Source organism: Osmerus eperlanus, chromosome 20, assembly GCF_963692335.1.
Source record: "Osmerus eperlanus chromosome 20, fOsmEpe2.1, whole genome shotgun sequence".
In the NCBI taxonomy this organism is placed as follows: Eukaryota; Metazoa; Chordata; class Actinopteri; order Osmeriformes; family Osmeridae; genus Osmerus; species Osmerus eperlanus.
In genome coordinates this window covers 8,315,660-8,335,178 of record NC_085037.1, presented here as the reverse complement: position 1 = coordinate 8,335,178, position 19,519 = coordinate 8,315,660, and the positions used below count along the sequence as shown (strand labels likewise).

General features: G+C 47.6%; 2 protein-coding genes across 2 annotated transcripts in view; both read right to left on the bottom strand.

The window, feature by feature from the left end:
- Positions 1-446: 446 nt before the first annotated feature.
- Positions 447-6,368, bottom strand: LOC134006961 (mucin-4-like). The gene is made up of 15 exons (XM_062446072.1): positions 6,299-6,368; positions 6,026-6,081; positions 4,191-5,887; positions 3,746-3,785; positions 3,371-3,517; positions 3,148-3,279; positions 2,873-2,996; positions 2,595-2,743; positions 2,369-2,468; positions 2,174-2,250; positions 1,554-2,086; positions 1,324-1,373; positions 1,112-1,169; positions 666-823; positions 447-476 (listed from the first exon to the last, which is right to left on the bottom strand). The coding sequence occupies exons 1-15, from the start codon at positions 6,356-6,358 to the stop codon at positions 447-449; spliced, it is 3,411 nt and encodes a 1,136-aa protein (XP_062302056.1). The 5' UTR covers positions 6,359-6,368.
- A 4,600-nt stretch (positions 6,369-10,968) lies between these two features.
- The window catches only part of angpt1 (angiopoietin 1), a 40,115-nt gene continuing 31,564 nt past the window's right edge, over positions 10,969-19,519 (bottom strand). Inside the window, exons 8-9 of the mRNA XM_062487243.1 lie at positions 13,000-13,130; positions 10,969-12,755 (exon numbers count right to left, since the gene is read on the bottom strand). Coding sequence (XP_062343227.1) covers positions 12,592-12,755; positions 13,000-13,130 — 295 coding nt within the window. The 3' untranslated portion in view covers positions 10,969-12,591. The remainder of the gene's footprint in view (positions 12,756-12,999; positions 13,131-19,519) is intronic.

Below are 19,519 nucleotides of genomic sequence, written 5' to 3'. Positions count from 1 at the left end.
CGTATACTGCATACGTTTCTTTTAACCTCCACTGTTTTTGAACTCATCTACATAGGCCCATTTTATGTAAGATGTACTTGAGTGTTTTGAAAGGCATCCCCCAAATAAGTTATTATTATTATGCCAAGCAATGTCAACCACAAGAGAGCGGAAGGGGTGAAACCATTTATTTTCTAAAATCCCGAAAGTGTGGCGACAGCGGCAAGCAACAACTCCCTCAGGGAGAGGATCCAGGCCCTTGGGGGGGGCAGCCTATCCTCCTGAGGCTGGACTGGCATGCTGCAGACAGGAGGCCCGCCATGTCTCTAGAGCAGCTACACAGTCCCTGGTTTCACTTCCCCACGCCTCCGTCGCTAAGTGGATCCTTCGGTGGGTGGATCCTTCGCTGGGTGTATCCTTCGCTGGGTGTATCCTTCACTGGGTGGTTCCTTGGCTGGGTGGATCCTTCACTGGGTGAATCCGGTTGTCGGGTGTGTCTGCTCAGAGCAGAGCAGACCAGAGAACATCGACGTCAGTGTGGAGAAGGATCCTTACTGTTGGTATTAAAGCAGTTAGCCATGTTGGATGAGCACGTCAGCACACATTTTGGAGTTGAGCGGTGAAGTGGAGAGAGACGAGTAAGGGTCAGGCCGTGTGGGGGAAGTCAGCGTTTGGCGTTTTCGTACCCGTCTCTCGTAGAACAGCATGTAGGAGCTCCTCTGCCTGCGCTCGCAGACCAGCTCGCCGGTTGTCTCCATGACGATGTGGTCGTTGTAGGAGAGCCAGCGGTCTGTCTGGTCCTCGGGGTCACCGTCTGCGTAGTGACAGTCACTGATGTAGTGGCCTATAGGGAGAGGAGAGTGCTCTGTTAGGTAAGGTAGAGCCAATCGTGGTTATACTCACCCGTTCACCCCACTGTGGTGCTGTCGACGTGTGTGTGAGTGTGCGGGCGTGGATACTCACCCGTGAATGGTGTATGTGTGTGTATACTTACCCCCAGCAACCTAAGTCAATTTGTTTTAAAGAAGAAGCTGAATAGGGTCAGTCAATTTGGGCATATGTGCATGGGTGTATAATTGTAACATTTACCAACAGCTCGTGTGTATGTGAGTGTACATGGTGTGAGCCTTACCCGAGGTGGTAGAAGAACCAATGTGACTCAACACACTGACCAGGCTGTACCTTGAGCTCTGGAAGCAGACACCCAGCAGTCACACACACCATGCAGCACAGTGAACACACTCTCAAAGAGCATCCATCTTTATCCTGAACTCTGTTTTTTCTTCCTGATTAGATACAGTATATGTCTGATATTTGGTGTCTCTCTCCTATCTCTGTCCTCACCATGGGGTGGCTTCCCTGTCTCTCTGACCCCTCCTCAGTGCTCACATGAACTGGATCAGACAAGGGTGGTAACACAGTAAACTGACAAGCTCTAAACTCCCTAGTCATCTCCCAGCTGTGGATCTGTGTGTTCTAATCATGACTGATCTGAGCGTGTGTGGTGCCAAGTCTCCAACCCATCACAGAGCGCGGTCAGCGGAGCTGCTCAACCACAACCCCCTGTACTGTACCTGAGGCATGAGGGCTGGTCAGCTGGGTGATCCCTGTCCCGGCTTGGGTGTGGCCCTGGCCCCCAGGAGCCTGGCCCTGCTTCCGGGTGTGTCCCTGGCCCCCAGGAGCCTGGCCCTGCTCCTGGGTGTGGCCCTGGCCCCCAGGAGCCTGGCCCTGCTTCCGGGTGTGTCCCTGGCCCCCAGGAGCCTGGCCCTGCTTCCGGGTGTGTCCCTGGCCCCCAGGAGCCTGGCCCTGCTTCCGGGTGTGTCCCTGGCCCCCAGGAGCCTGGCCCTGCTTCCGGGTGTGTCCCTGGCCCCCAGGAGCCTGGCCCTGCTCCTGGGTGTGGCCCTGGCCCCCAGAAGCCTGGCCCTGGGTGTCTCCCTGGCCCCCAGGAGCCTGGCCCTGGTCCTGGCCGGCCCTGCTGGGGAGTGCCTCGTCGCTGCTCGGTCCAGAGCAGAGCAGCAGCTCCCTGCTGAGAAGAATGGGCGCCTCCAACTTCTCGAGCTGCCACTGTGCACCGTGACAGAATCGGTTCAAGTGGAACACCATCACTCTGCATAGGGGAGAAGGTGAAGGAAAGTTCTGCCGTTAGAATGTTAGCCTACTGAGGGACCAGGAATGACACAGCTGGCAGACTCACCGGGGCAGGGTCAGGAACGACCACCGCAGTCTTGAGCTGCATCCTCCACAGCTGCAGCGAAACTCCAGTTCGGTCTCCTACAGCCGAGAAGAGATGGGGGAGGGGGGGCAGTTATTATTATCTGATACACATCATCCTTAAATGGCACTCCCAAGGCTAATTTGAGTAGTCGAGTGCGTAGCGGGAGCTTCTGACCTGGAGGTACTGCAGCAGGCAGGCCTCGACGGAGCTCCCAGCCGTCAGGGCCAGAGACAAGTTGGAGAATTCCTGCTGTCTGGAGGACTGCAGTCCACACCTCGACACAGAAATCAAGTCTCGTTTACAAACCTTTGGTGAAAGTTGTCATGAGCAAACATTTGCATCCCTCTGAGTGACGCGTGTGTGAAGCGTAGCATAGCAGGAGAATGTTCACGTGTCTCACTGTCTGCAAGTCCTCGTGCTGAGCATCTGGAAGAGCAGGTTGGTGCGCACCGGGCAGGTGTACGCCCCTCCACCCAATGCCCCTCCGTCCAGGAGGGGGGCCAGAGCTGCCATCTGGGCCACGGTGACGCAGAAGAACTCATGGGCGTCCTAAACACACACGGGCAACACAAACACCGCGAGAACCAACGTGTTCACGTAAACATGGCGTCAGTGGGTTCCTCTCCCGTTATGAAAACAAGGCCTTGTGTTGAGGACAGTTGGGGGTGGTACTCTCACCTTCTGGCCGCCATCCCGGAACTCGACTGCCTCGTCAGCCACGCAGTCAAGCAGAGCCTTAAGGACGCCGCGTTTGTACGCCGGTCGCTCGCCAAATCTGGCCGCCTGGACATCAACAAAGCACCTGCACGGAGAGAGATGGGGAGGGAGAGATAAAGAGAGAGGGGAGACAGGGAAAGAAAGGCAGGGAGCAAAAGGGTCACAAGATTCATAACGTGCACGAAAGGTTTTCAGAGTCCCAGATAAGTCCATCTTGATAAGAGGAGCGTGTGTACTTGAGCAGGCCGGCGGCTGGATTGTTCCTCCAGATGTGCTGCTGTTGGAAGAGCTGCTGGCAGAAGCCCCCCATCCTCAGCATACACTGAATTGTAGCGTTCAGGTAGCAGCTTTTACTCAGATTTGGCAACCTTTGAAGAGGCAAAACAAAACAGGGCTATGGATTATAGGACTATAAAATGAAGGTGTGACACTAGTCCAGTCTTGACTGCAATCTCTCACCCCAGGCACTGCAGTTGTTCACTGGTGAGCAGCTGCATGGTTTGAACTGGGAGTCTGGGCGTGTCGGACGGGTCCTCCGGAACATGGATGCTGGCCCAGTCCAGCTGAGGGACCATCATAGCCAAAAGGTCCAGGGCCACGGTCTCCCTGTAGGGAGGCCAACACAGTCACTGACAGTCTGGGACAAGGTCTCGGAGGGACAGGATCATTTCAAGGACACTTCATGCTTCATAAATATGAGCATGGCAAACAATATTCAAACTGCTCGTCCCAAAGAACACACTTGTCATTCTGTGTATGAAATCAGGCGTGGTGGATTCGAGTTTTTAAGCACCAGTGAGACAGTGGGGAGGAGTGTTTCTTACTGACCTGTACATGGACCGGGAGTCCCAGTCCTCCTTCAGCAGGTGAGAGGCTGGGGGAGAGGAGGAGATAACAGAATACACTGGCTCATATCCCAACCTCAGACATTACCATAGACCAGTGGTTCCCAAACTTTTAACCTTGTACCCTGGGACAGTACATCCTACCAAGTACCCTAGCACCATGAATACTAACTTTAATGGATTTTGTTTGTAATTCTGCTGCACACACATGAAAGTAAACACACATGCTATCATACACAACATATGATGTGAGAAAGAATAACTAATCATTCCTGCTTTTTATTTGGATTTCAAGCAGGTGACCTGCCCCTAAACTCACGCACAACATAAAGGTCACACTAAACAAGTTCAAAGTAATTGGTCAGTAACAAACTGGACTACATATACTGTGCCTGCCAATTTGAAATGCAGACTATAGTGTGGGAAGGGCTTACCTGCCACAGATGATGGAATGGTGTTTGGCTTCACCTTGACAGGAGTGGTATCCTTCCCCTCCACCAGATTTGGGTGATGAGGGGTGGGATTCACCACAGGGGTAGAGGCAGACTTCACCACCTTTTCGGCGGTAGAGTACATCACCTTGGTGGGAGTGGCTGGCTTCACCATGGTGAGGGTGGACTGGACCACCATGGTGGGGGTGGCAGGCCTCACCGGGGTGGGGGTGGACTGGACCACCTTGGTGGGGGTGGCAGGCTTCACCATGGTGGGGGTGGCAGGCCTCACCATGGTGGGGGTGGCAGGCTTCACCGGGGAGGGTGTGGACTGGACCACCTTGGTGGGGGTGGCAGGCTTCACCGGGTTGGGTGTGGACTGGACCACCATGGTGGGGGTGGCAGGCTTCACCGGGTTGGGTGTGGACTGGACCACCTTGGTGGGGGTGGCAGGCTTCACCGGGTTGGGGGTGGACTGGACCACCATGGTGGGGGTGGCAGGCTTCACCATGGTGGGGGTGACAGGCCTCACCATGGTGGGGGTGGCAGGCTTCACCGGGTTGGGTGTGGACTGGACCACCATGGTGGGGGTGGCAGGCTTCACCGGGTTGGGTGTGGACTGGACCACCTTGGTGGGGGTGGCAGGCTTCACCGGGTTGGGGGTGGACTGGACCACCATGGTGGGGGTGGCAGGCTTCACCATGGTGGGGGTGACAGGCCTCACCATGGTGGGGGTGGCAGGCTTCACCGGGTTGGGGGTGGACTGGACCACCTTGGTGGGTGTGGCAGGCTCCACCATGATGGGGGTGGCAGGCTTCACCGGGGTGATGGTAGACTGGACCACCATGGTGGGTGTGGCAGGCTTCACCATGGTGGGGGTGACAGGCCTCACCATGGTGGGGGTGGCAGGCTTCACCGAGGTGGGTGTGGACTGGACCACCTTGGTGGGGGTGGCAGGCTTCACCGGGTTGGGGGTGGACTGGACCACCTTGGTGGGTGTGGCAGGCTTCACCGGGTTGGGGGTGGACTGGACCACCTTGGTGGGTGTGGCAGGCTCCACCATGATGGGGGTGGCAGGCTTCACCGGGGTGATGGTAGACTGGACCACCATGGTGGGTGTGGCAGGCTTCACCATGGTGGGGGTGACAGGCCTCACCATGGTGGGGGTGGCAGGCTTCACCGAGGTGGGTGTGGACTGGACCACCTTGGTGGGGGTGGCAGGCTTCACCGGGGAGGGTGTGGACTGGACCACCTTGGTGGGGGTGGCAGGCTTCACCGGGGAGGGTGTGGACTGGACCACCATGGTGGGGGTGGCAGGCTTCACCGGGTTGGGTGTGGACTGGACCACCATGGTGGGGGTGGACTGGACCACCATGGTGGGGGTGGCAGGCTTCACCGGGTTGGGTGTGGACTGGACCACCTTGGTAGGGGTGGCAGGCCTCACCATGGTGGAGGTGGCAGGCTTCACCGGGGTGATGGTGGACTCGACCACCATGGTAGGGGTGGCAGGCCTCACCATGGTGGAGGTGGCAGGCTTCACTTCCATGAAAGGGGCAAATGTCATCCCCTTGGTGGGGGAAGGTTGTGCAACCTTGATAGGGGAAGCAGCCTTCATCCTCTTGGTGGGGGTGGTGGCCTCGGTGCTAACAGCTGGAGCTGCCATTGTCACCTGGCCTGAGGTAGAAGAGTCACGCCTCCTGCTGCAAGGAGAAACGGTTTCAATTTCTCAACATTTCTAAAAGGTAAAGGATACTCTGCAGTAATAGACAAAGTGAACTTCTGAAGCCTTTTGGTATCCATAAATTCAGCTTTTATCTGAGATTTTCTGATTCTCTTACCACTGGTGCATGTCCTCCGCAACCTTAACTTGCTGTACAGGAGACACTTGGTTTTCCTATTGTATATAAAAGACAATTAACCAGTAAGCCTACTTACAAAAATACAATCTGTAAAGAGTTTTGTAGTAAGGTGAGAGACAGTGAGCATATCCAGGTAAATAACATTGTCACTTACCAAGAGTAGAATAGCTCAATACATTTTCTAATATCATATTCTAATACATTTACTTTTGTATTTTATCATAATCATAATATTTTGTAGCAAAATCAAACCTTTGTGTCACTGCCAGGGCAGTAAGGCATCTGTTCATTTGAAGAGTTAATACAGCCCATGTTTAAGCTTTCATTGTCAGACTTCTAATGAAATGCATTTTGGTACCCCAGCTTACTTTGTACACTATTTCCATTATGACGTAACCTTAATTGTTATCACCTTGGAAACGACTTCAATGCACACGACAGTTATACGCATTTCCGGACAGAAACCAGTCAGGTCTACACTTCCGGTGAAGTTATAAACAGAACAGATTGTGTTAACTATTGTTTTCTTAACCCTAAACTCAGATTGTGTGGATTCTCGCTCTTTTCATCGAACGATAATAGGTCGCCCCCACGGAGATCTCCCGTCCCGTTTCCAGATTTTAGAAACCGAGAAAGACATGTTACATTACATTATCCATAGGCACAGGAAATAAATATGACACACCAATTAGTATTATTCTGTTAACATTAACGACTAGCAAGCTAGCTAACAATCACATAATTGAGTAGCCTACATGAGCTAGCTAGGCTAGCTAGCTATACTTTAACTGAATGAGTCAGATGAACCTTACCTTCGTCGATGTAGCTAACGTACAATTTGAAACCATATTCCCTCTTGCTTGAAAGGCAGTGGCTAACATAATCATAAATGTAATTTTGGTAAGATCACCCAAACTCGTAAAAAAATGCATTTTGTGTGAGAGAACGAGAGCTAACGTAACTGCTAGCTGCCAGAAGTTGTTGACCTGGTTTATGTAATGCATTTACTTAATGAATACTGATCTTTTTACAGTACAGCTTTTTACAGTACTTTTTTACAGTACTTTTTACAGCTACTGCGCGTGAAAGTGTGCTGTGATTGGATTATGACAGGTGTCGGTGATCAGTTCTCAAGTGTTGTGATCAGCACTGCTGCACATTGTTGTGTCAGTCAGTGGTTTGATCAGCGTAGCAGTCAATAAGCGGGACAAGGGAAGTCACGTTTGGGACAAATCATTTAGACCCAAGGGACGTCCCGGCTAATAGGTAACAGTTGGCAACCCCTAGATATACTTTAAACTAGGATAGAGCAGAATATATTCCGATCTTTTCACATCAATCAATAGGCGTTTTACCTCCCGCGACCTAATCTCAATCTTTAATATGAACCATCGAATCCGTTTTTAAGTGGTTATGATGTGGTCTTTGGATGAGGGTTTGTCCTCTGCACTTGTGGCGTTGTAAAGAGGTGTTGTTCTGGGCATATTGTTAGTCGGTCATCACACCTCGTTATCTGTGGGCCTGGCCCTGCCATGTGCTGCACGTGCATTATAATGATATAGTGATAATAATGAGACATTTCTCATTGTTCAAGCTGCCGCACATAACAGACGGGTTATCACCTTTTTGCAGCATTATTTAATGTTTATGGGCATCAACGTTGTGATTTGTATTAATCTATAGGCCTATACAACACAGCACATGATAACTTGACAATTCCCAATGTCATATCACATCCACTGACACTGACATGCAGCTTAAAACAATCTTATACCATCTATTTTATGTATGTTTTACATTCAAATGTCTATGAACATAAAGGCCATTTTAGAACCATTCTTTTTAAATTAAACAAAGAAGAGACATTCCCAGCATCAAGCCGTAGCCAGCCTCATGTCACAGTGGTGCCTCAAACACGACTTGAGGTCAATCAAGAACAGCTCCCCTGGGTCTGATTCTGCCTGCACCATCGGAAAGGCACAGTTAAACATGCCATTAACCGTCTGTGCCTTAAAACTTAGCACCAATTTTCCATTTTGCTAATCCAAGAGCCTGTAACATCGGAGGCAGCCGCTGCCTATAGCCTCTCCTTGCTCTCTCTACCATTCTAAACCAACTGTCATTTCCACTCTTGCAGACCATCCGTCACGCTGAACACCTACAGTATTGAGTTTTTCTCGATGGAGGGGTCGCTAACCTCACCTCATGTTTATACTCTTATTCCGTTCCATTTATTTTGCTAAATGACACAGGAGTTTTCACTCAAAAGCAGACCAACCCAACCCAGTCGCTGTAGCGCAATGCTCATGGGTTTTCAATGCATGGCCAGACAGAATATCTATTACTGTGGAAACCAATAGGGTGTGCCAATAGCAACCACTTTCTTTATAAAAGTCATGAATGTAGAATTGAGAATCACAGGCTATCATAGGAGTTGAAGCATCATCTGGGAATTTTAAAATATTATGAATCATATGAGTACAGTTTTATTTTACACATGGCACAATTCCAATAAAAGTGTAAGAAATCTCTAAAGTACTTCAACTTGATATGGATCGTCATGTCTCAGATTAGAAAAAATGTCTCAGCACATTTGGATGAAAACAACAATTCTTTCATTTCCTCAGAAAGAACCATTAACAATAAAGGCATGACCTAACACCTAATTTTTAACAATCCCACCGAGACTGTGTGGAAGGTTTTGGATTTCAGGTCGGCCGCAACGAGCATGACTGAATGAATTGGATTTGTGTGCATTGATGGTAATGCTTGATGTAACGATTTTCGGTCAACTTGCACGTGATGACTTTGTTTTTTGTTTTTTTTAGGCTGCCCTCAGTTTTTTAGCCAATTTGATTTATGGGAAGTTATGTTCTAATGTGTCTTGTGGTGTTATAGTCCCTCACCACACCACTTCAGTCTCACAAGTATTGTAATTCCTAAACCAAGGCCCTACAATCACATACATGTCTAGTAATGGTGTGTGTTGAATGCTTCCCTACTGGGACCTCAGAGGTTGTTCTTAGACATTGTTATGTGGTAGCAGATATTGGATTTGATCAAATGGTGACCAAAGCTGCTTTACATTCTGACATTTCTATATTCTGTAGTTTTGTGGTCTAATGTTTCACAGATGAGCTTCTCCCCCTCTATGTTGTTTTCTGTGGTAAACAGCTGCTCTTGTTTAAGGAAATTGAATTTTGTGATGAAGCCGAATTAGTCTACTTCAGCAACTCAACTGCTGATAATACTGCAGCTGCCTTGCAGTTGTTAGGGTGGAAAACCACAGAACCCACAAAGTTTAAAGACAAATTCACACTGAAATGAAACAAATACAAATATCCACACCCTACTGTACATGCAATACTGAGACACCCCATTGTGGATTCCAACTGGTCAGCATAGAGTTTAACCCCGAGGTCCAAGAAGGCTATTTAGTCTGAGTAGTCCACTGAGAAGTGCCTTGTGTTTTGGATTGTGTTTAGAAGGTGAAACTTCCATCCCCATATCAACTCTCAGGTAAAATATGTTCACTCGAAATGCTTCCATTCAAGTCACGTATAGAGTGGATGTCTGCATCCTGCATTATTGTATCACGCAGGACATCAAGGTTTCTAAGGATGACTTCCAGAATCTTTCTTAGTAGTCTGAGCATCCTATTCTCATTTTGTTTTTTCAAAGATTTATCTTCCCTCACAATCTTATAAATCGGAAGCGAGGAGGAATTTTGACATTTTAAAGTTAATGATGGGGGCTTAGAAGACATGTTCTGTTTTCATAAAATAGATTCCCCATTTCCGCCTGTTCCTCATTTTGCATGTGCGTAGGTGGTCTCAGGGGAGTGAGAGGGTTCTCTGTGTTCACACTGCAGGTAATACCCCCCCCCCCCTCCCTTATCTGATCTGGCCCTGGCCCAGCAGGGTCTGCAGTACAGGCCCAGCCTCCCTTGGGGAACCCTCTTGCTTCACCGTCTCCCCCCCCCCCCCCCTCCCTCATCCCACCGCCCTCAGCAAACAGGAAATGATCTGTCTTCGGCTGAGCCAACTGGCCGTGGAGGCAGGGGGTAGGGGGAGACTGAAGTCAGACTTGACTTCACCTTACATCCTAGATATGCGAGGCTGGAGCTGAGCCCATCTCTTCTGGGTTAAGCATCAACGCTGTCCCTTTCGTAATGGGAAAAAAGAGAAAATCTCTCAACTGTTAAAAGTTGTCTTCTTTACGTCTCACCTCTGTGGAGTGGTTCTCCGTCCTCCATACCACACCTCGGGTAAGGATGCATCGTGTGAATCTCTTGGCAAGAATGAGGTTTGCCACTGACTACTGACCCTGTTGCTCTGGTGTGTTCATGTGTGTGTGTGTGTGTGTGCACAGACTCACCCTCGCCCTTTCTGCTCCTGCTCTTGTGTGAAGCACACATTCCAGCCGGGGTGTCAGGTCAGCACAGGCGCTGAGGGATAAGTAGTGGTTTGCAGGCAGCAGCCATTTGTTTCACCTCTGATTAGGCCCAGGAATGTCAGCCATGGAGAGCTATGGTTGTTCCGACAGCCTCGTTTGACACCTTAGCTATTGGTCACTACAAAGAACAAGCTGAGATATCATCCACCCAATGGCTGCCGGCTTTATGGGCACTGGAAACGTTTCTAAACATTATATTTATTTTGCATCTGTCTACTGTGAGACAACTTTCGTTTGACACTACTCACTCTGCCATCTGGCTTTGTTTGCCTGTCAGTGCGGTCATTTAATGACTATTTGAGTATGTCAATGTGCTGCTGTGAAAAGCAAAATATTGTCTTGAAAAGGAAAGAATTGAGCTGAGTCAAATTAGAGACATGTGTAAGAGAGTTTATGGGAATGCATTTTTGTGGATTATAAACGTGAATTATGAAATTGAATTAAAAAAATTGAAAACATTTGTGCATCACATGCTTTTTATTTTGTCTAACAACACAACATTGACCACTTTGTTACAAAATTAGTTTAAATAAATGGTAAAATTGAGGTAACAGCAGTCTCTGAAGGCACATTTCTCGACTATTGTTATAATGTCTATGTTGTATGCTTACTTCAAACCACCACTGTGGTTCTGGAGGAATAGGAACAAAAAGGCGGCGCTTTCCTCAGGAAAGTTATACCATTTACTGCAAGTATGTCACTAAGTTCTATGAATTCCAGATACCAAGAGCATTTCTTCCATTGAAACTTCTTGTAATATCAACATTTAATAACATTAAGAATCTTTGTTGTTTCGTTTGTTGTTTGTAGTTATGCAATACATGTGCACATTAAACATGGACAATAAAAAAATGGGCTAAAAAATGTATCCTTAATTTCATCCTTAAGTCCACTTATGAGATCTTATCAGCATTGCAGAGAAACATGAACAGTCTGGGTACAGAGTTCAATAAGGTTATTGATGTGAAGCAACAATCATAGGGGATGGGTTGAAAAAAAAAATGGGATTGTTGAAAAATATTGACAGGTCATCAATTGACCTTCAATAACCCAAAGTGGCACACAAAATAATAGTATTCCACAAAAGTACAGCTGAAGCTGGCACCACATGCTTCTACATTGTATATAAATGCATCTGTGTTCATGTTTTCATTTTCTCATTTTAGAACAATGGTGATCATAATCACTTTTGGACCTTGGCAGGGATATACATGTACGTCGCCAATGACAAATACAGATAAATCCAATAATAACGTGACATTTGAACTTTGAAAATAATCAGAAAAGTTTGGCAGGACAACAAGTATGTAAGTGGCAGCAAAACCATAGGCCGAAGCTCATTCTCAGAACTGTTGCAGAACTAGACCAGTCCATATAAGACAAACCTCTTATACTCAAGGTTACCTTGTAAGTTTGTGGTTTTTCTATTGTCCATAGAAAGGTAATGTACAAAAGGTCATATAAATCCAAATGCATTAGGTTATTGTGTACAGCTGTAATACAAAAAAAAATCAAACATAAAATACATTTACAAGTCCCCAATCATTCTGCGCAAAACTTTCAATATCTCCCATATGGCTTGTGTGGACATCCCAGATGCACAAAATTATTTTTGAGATTCGTCGTGTTGTCTCGGAGTCTAAACAGAATGTGAGCAATGTGACCATCAGCTCCAAGCCTAAAAATGGATCAGTCAACAGACCAGCAGGTGTCCCCAGGTCCAGAGTGAGGGACAGTTGAAAGAAACATCAGTTCAGAGTATGCTTTAAAAAAAAGTCTATCTGTCCGTCAAAAATAAGAGTTCTCCTCTCTCAGATCATTTAGCTATGGAGTGAAGCATCCCTTCTTGTTCCACCAGCCCCTCCTACCCTCTTCTTCTCCGGTGTGTGGATCTCAGAACGCAGTCTCAGGTACCAGACAATGGCAGCAGAAGTGAGCGAACCAGACGACTTCCCGGTACCTTGGGTAAAGAGACAAGGCAACAGAGTGGAAACAGAACCAGGAAGGGCTCGTCTCAACTCGACAGCTTGATGTTTGGCATGTCTTGGAGGATGGGGGGAGGGGTGGCGCATGGAGGAGGGAAGGAGTTCCTAGGAGAAGTCCAGGGGGCGGATCATCATGGTGGTGGCTCGTAGCGAGTAGCTAGCGCCCTTGAAGTAGTGCCATTTGATGCCGTTCAGTTTGCCCACATGTTGCCCCTGCATAAAGTACATGCCGTTGAGGTTGGACGTGCCACAGGCGTCAAACCACCAACCTTATCGAGGCAGGAAATGAAGGAGGGGAAAGAGAGGAAAAGAAAGGAAAGGGGACATGTCAGCGATCAAAAAACGTGGCGCAAATGGAACTAAAGATACAAACCTTGTGGGTGTGCCAGTGCAAGAATGCTGCTCGGACTGAAATAGACCAACGTCATCATCTCTCTCCTACTGTAGGTTGTTCATGGTGTTCATTCAGGTCACATGGCCCATACTATTTTGAGGGTCTCTTCCCGCACTCACCCCCAGTCAGCAGGAGAGCACACTTGCACATGCAGTTGTCGTTGTCCACATCCTTGGTGCTGAAGTCCGCCCCGTGGATCACCAGGCTGCTCTGCCTGCCGGCTGTCCCGCTGTGACTCTTCAAGAACAACCTGGAGGGAGAAGGAAGAGGAATGGCATGAGGGGGGATGGAGAGGTGGTGGTAGAGGGGTAGGGCCGGGGAGAGGGGGGGGGGTGGGGGGGCAGGCCAAGAGAAGGACATTATGGTTGTGTGAGCAGCGCACGCAATAAAGAAGAGGGAGAAGACATAACACACTGAGTGAGAGACTTCCTGAGAGAGTTTCAGCAGTGATTGACTGCATGGGCTCAGCAAACTGTCTGCCCACCTGGAAACACATAAACAACAGAGAGAGAGAGAGAGAGAGAGAGAGAGAGAGAGAGAGAGAGAGAGAGAGAGAGAGACAGCTGAGCCAGCTGCTGTTCAGTCAGATACCATTCACCACACCACCCCTCTGCCAGCAGGCCTGTTGTGTAGGCCTGTATGCCCCAAGTACACAATGTCCCTGTCTTTCTCTTTCCCGGTCTTTAAGTTCTGTGCCTACTGTCCTTCCTGTGTGAATGTACCACATTCCAGAGACCATCACTGACCAAGGGCCTTGCTTTCATTATGGGAAGGGAATGAGTACGGGAGAGAGTATATTAAGTTCTAGACATGCAGACATGCAACCCTAAGCGGTATATTGCAGACGGTACAGTATGGCAGCGGGCCCAAGGGATGGCTCTGTGGAACCTCCACATGTGGAACCTGTAAATCAAAGAGCTCCAGCTGCACTGCTGAGAGACACATTGATCCAGGGGGCTGGCAGAAGGAGGGGGGGGGGGGGGCAGCACACAGGAGCCCCTGTCTGGGGCACCGGGGCTGGAGGATGGAGGGTCCTGGGGGATGGATTGGGCTGGAGGGGTTAGGTAGTGTTAGTTGTGTGTGTGTGTGTGTGTGTGTCCTACTCAGTGCTATCTTCGTGGAAAAGATCAACTAATCTTAGAATCTTATCTAAGCAAAAATCCAGTGTAAAAACAGTCAAGATCATCTCTCACTCACACACATGCTCCTTCCCCCTACCACACACACACTTCTCAGATCTCGCTTGGAGCATGTGTGAACTGTAAAAGACTCCAACAAGGGAGAGTCCAACGCTTGTGAAATCGTTCGTAGTCCAGACTAACCCTAACCCTAATGATGTAGTTTTTCTCTCCACCCCGCTGACGGCCTTCATCATTAGGAGCTCCTTCTGAGTCCACAGGCAGAGAAAACCTAGTAACCTAGTAATTTCCTGAGATCGATTCCTGTCAATAAGAATGGACAAGGGAAAGGGTGACCAGAGAGTTTCGCTCACAAGTTGCCAATATCTCACTATGTCAGGTCACAATACTATTTTTTTCCTGTAGGAAGGTTTTTATTAAATTTTGCTTTTCTTGAGATGATTTGAATGACGTTTCAGTATTTCTCTCCATTGTTTGTGTTGGGGTTGCGTGAAAAGACTTCGGGCTGCGTGAAAATCTCCCAACTCGGAGGAAATCATGTTGGAGTTTCCCTAGAAGACACTGGCGTGTGGATTCCTGAGGAAAGTCATTTGACTTGAGAGACTCCTGTATTTAGACAGCTGTGTCAATGGATGACTCGGACAGGGAGAAAATGTGTGACGGTGTCACATGGGGGAAATCACCCCACCGCTAAAGCAATACTCATAATACCAAAATGTATGGTTGAGTCAGATACCTAATCAGAGTCTGTCTGTAGCACAACTTCCAGAATGTCAGAACAACCAAGGAAAATGTGAAAATGGGACACAGCACTGTTTTTGCAGGAAGGTGTGTGCATGTTCAACATGGGATGCAACGGTGGGTGTGCCTGCATGTATTCACAAGTGTGTGCGTGTGTGTGTGTGTGTGCACGCACTGTTCATACAGTCCATGTGTGTAGGCATGTTTGCCTGGGTGCCAAAACTCCATACTCTGTTACACATGCAAAAGCACTATCCTTTCTCTTCCAGAGTGCAGAGATCCTGGCCACACCACACACAGCCCAGACCTCACACCTGGATCGGCTCTAGGATCTTATTAATCGACGATACTGTGTGTTGTGCTGGTGGTAATTTACCACAGAACTAAGGTTTTACATGATTGAGGGATAACAGCTGGATGGTATTCTGGGTGGGACATACCCAAGCCCAGAACCCCCTACTGATCCAACCTGGGCTCACTTAACGGGCACACACAAATCCAGCTAATTCCACATCCCCATAAAACCGAAAGCCAGTCCATGCAGGATAGAGCCTGCTACTGCCCTGATAAAGACCAGACGTGGCCACACATTTTGGAGCCGTTTGTAAAAAAAAAATTGATGCTGGGCAGAGACAGTGCCAAGACACATCATCAAATGAGAGTTCCAGTGTGACACTGACGCACCCCTCAAACTGGCCTCCTCTGTGTTTACGGGGTGCTTGTCTTGTTTTAGACCAGACCACTAATCCAACTCTATTGACATCTGTATTTTCTCTTGCTTGCGCCATTATGTAGTTGAGTGATAAGTAGGCCGATTTAAGTAGTACAGCCCAGTCGCTCAAGAGGAGGACAGATTTTTCCTCTGAGTGCAGTTGTTCTGCTGTCTATCTGTGGCAGACATGTAGATGTTTAGCCTGTCTAGTCTCAAGCTGCACTTCATCCAGAGGGTTAAACATCTGTGTAACCATTCCAACCCCCACCCCACCTCTCAGAGGCACCCCGGGCCAATCTGATTGGCTTTCTTGAAATAACCGTGTCAATTTGATTGGCTAAGGCTCATTAATAAACAAAATGTTGAATTGGAGGGGGGGGGGGTGCCTGCTCAATGACACCCCCAGGAAGAGATTTTGGGGTCTTGCCACGTTGTTCCCCAGCTTTCATCCAATAAGGGATGTTGGTTTGTTTGTCTTCCTTCCTCGCCATATATAAATGATATTCGAAACCCAATAAAAAACCTTGAAAGTCACTATTGCCACACGTCATTAATCCACTTTGTTGACGATTTCAACGAGTCAATACTCAGGAGCATTGCACCAGACTGTACATGTGTGGGAAGTAAGCAGAGCTGCAGGGGTCATACGGGGATGGTTGTGATATGTTTGTGATAACAGGCAATCATTTCCAAATGACGTGGTTCAGCAGTGATCTGAGTTTTCTCTAACTACTCATTTTAAAAGAGATGAAACTGTTTCCAAACACACAATGTCCTTATTAGTGCACAAAACCAACAAGACATGTTGTAATAATATCTGTAAAGCTCATGCCAACATACATGAGACCAAATATAAGGGTAGCACTACATCAAATGCACAGCCCACAGACGCAGAACAAATACGTTGTGGTTATTTTTGGGCCCTAAACATAGGACTCACTTCTTGGCTGCAGTCTTATCCTCTTCCAGTTCTAAATGTAAATACTGTGTTATGTGTTGACTGTACTTTATACCTGACACTGGAACTATTCAGAGATAGAGACAGGGAGAGACAATGAGACAAAGACAGAGGCTATGAACCAGGAACCATTAAGGCTTCTGTGTAGGGTCTAACCGCATGAGCTAATGCTCTGGTGAACAGTCTAATGTTGTCAAACGCTCGCAAAATGCTTGTATCTTGCTTACGCAATTAATCCTGAAGTTGGTGTGACTGGCTTGACCATGTGGGTGGAATAATTGCATAATTGAATAAGCGACTGGTGTCTATAATCAATAAGGTGCCTGACGCTACAAAACAAGGTTGTGTGAAAAGGACTATGTAAAGTACGACGTGTTGAGTCAGGTCTTAATGGACAATCACTAGCTCCCATTACCAACCCGTCTACAGCTTCACTCTGGTTAGTTACTCTCTGTTCGAAACCCAATGGAAACCTTGAAAGTCACTATTGCCTGTGGAAAGACAAGGGGAGGATGGAGAGAAATAACAGAGCAATAGATAGGGAGGGAGACAAGAGAAAGATAGACAGAGAAAGGGAATGATACCATTAGGCCTTTGCAGCACAGAGACGGTCACAGACAGTTCTAGAAGACTACCACGCAGCTACCACCCAGGGTGAGGGAACATGGACTTCTACTCCCCAGGATAAACACAAGGCCCAAAGTGCCATAAGTCACGCCTGCCATAGCCCTCTATACATCAGAGACAGCACTCTGCTCAAGGCACACACTACGCCCTCCCCAAACAGTAGAAAATAAAGAATATCATAAATATGTCTGTTTCTCCATGCGCACAGATGAGGCCAGGCCAGGGCCTCTTTGTTTTAACTGCCATGTTCTATTACCAAAAAAGACATGGCCCAAATAGAGGATATTGCTGTCCTACAGAGAGTTTATGAAATAATTCCTCCAGAGATGTTTAAGGGTGCGTTGTAAAACAACGTACTTCTGTGACTGTCTGAAAGTCTGTGCAGAGGTTGTGTTCTCTATAAAGTTTCTTATTACATTTTGGGTGCATATGTAACATACATGTTCACCGCTATATAAGTGTGTGTGTAGTTTGTGTGTGCGTGCTTAAGCTTTAACATGGCACCCACTGTGGCATAGGCTTTCAAAACTGACATCTTTGATCTTTTGACTGACAAGGCTCAACCTCGTCTTTCGGCCCCCTTTTATCTCAAAGAGTGCAGGACACGATCAAGCATGCTGTGGGTCCGCTGGGTGCTGTTGCACACCTGGCAATCATTATGCAGCTGAACTGAAGCTTGATTGGCTCATAGCAGAGGTCAATTACCATGGCAAATGGATGACTTCCTAGCGAGAACTGAAGTACCAATGCACCAATACAATTGTATGAAGACTCTTTTATCATGTCATTAACTTGCGTCCCATAGAGCACATGCCATCTAGAGCTTTAACCTTTAACAACCCCAAATGTACAATCTACGTCTAATGCTTTGATGAAGGAGCCAGACACCTAGTTGTTCTTCCATGCAGTATATTAGAGACCCATGCTGTTAACGCTGTCTGGTAACCCGGCCCCCCTGTAGCTGTGTCCCGTGGGGGGTGGGGGACCTGGAGCCAACCCCCCCACCCCCCACCCCCCATCTCAGTGTGAGCCTAGGACAAGGCAGGTCACAGCCTCCTCGAAACCAGCCTCTGCCAAGACCCTCTCCCAATCCCTCACATCAAACACTTCAGAGCAGGAGATGTGTGATTTCTCCATGGGATCTGGCCATTAGCATTCAGAGAAATCCCTGGATTTAGCAACTTGGCTGCACCGAGAGGAAGGATATTGAATAAAGACAAGCTAGCTGCTTGAGAGCATAAACATATAGGAAAGTGCGAAGTGAAGTGAAGCAAAGTGTTTTAGCGAAGCTGTGAACCTCACTTGTGTCTGTGCATATGCTTCACTCCTACGCGTCTCTGCACAGCCACAAGACAGAACGTTTTGGGGGGAAATGATGGTTTATTTAAAAACTAAGAACCTGTATTAAATCTTCACACGCACATCTCTGCTTAAGAAGCGCATTAAAACATACACAGACACAAATCTACTTACCCACATTGAACGTGCTGGCTTCAACTAACAAGATTAACATTTCTGGAAAATACTTTCAACGGTTTTGGACTAGGAAAGAACACTGTAGTCATTTTTACATTTGGCTACCAAAGTAATCACTGAAGTATTGCTATGTTACTGCTGGCCATGCAGTTAATGGATTTAGACTCAGGTCAAAGTTGAGAGTTCATGTGTCACATGACCAGATTTGACCCCTGAATAATGACGGTGTACTTGACCTCCTCCTTAAGGAACAACATGTATGTGGCACTATCTCATGGCCAACTGACCCCCCCCGGAAATAGTATCCCTGACCTCCTTGCAGTCCCCCTCCACAACCCCCCACAACATATACACACACACACTACACAACCAAGCAAACACACACGCACAAATTCACGTGCCCAAACACACAAGCTCACACATTGCAAAGCTCAGACACACACGTACAGGCATCACACACAAACTTACTGGTAACTAAGTAACCATAATGTGCGGCCCAAGGAATTGTTGTCCCTCATTACCACACTAATGTTTTGGTTCATGGAACAGCCTCTAAACAGCTACAAGCATCGTTTTCTACGAGAGTGATTACACACAGCCATCATTTTCTTCTCCCTCCTCAACCTTCAAAAGACGTCTATTAAATGTAATTACGCACACATCTATTTTGTAGAAAGCATTACCATGACCTGGCAATGTTACAGTACTGCGTTCTGAATCCTGCTAGAACCTAGTGAGTGAGGTTCAGGAGGGCTGCCAGCCTCATGTTATGAAGCAAACGATCATTTGAGTGTTTTTACAATTAGTGGTGAGATCCTTTCATCAGATTTGTACATTTTGGAAAATTGAATTAAGAGTCTCCATAATCTGTGAGGTGCATAAAAAGAAGGGTGGTTGGATTTGGTTTCAAATTATCAATCATTTGAATAATGAAAAATGATTAGTAAAATGTTGCATAGCTGTGCTATGGAAAATATAAATATGAT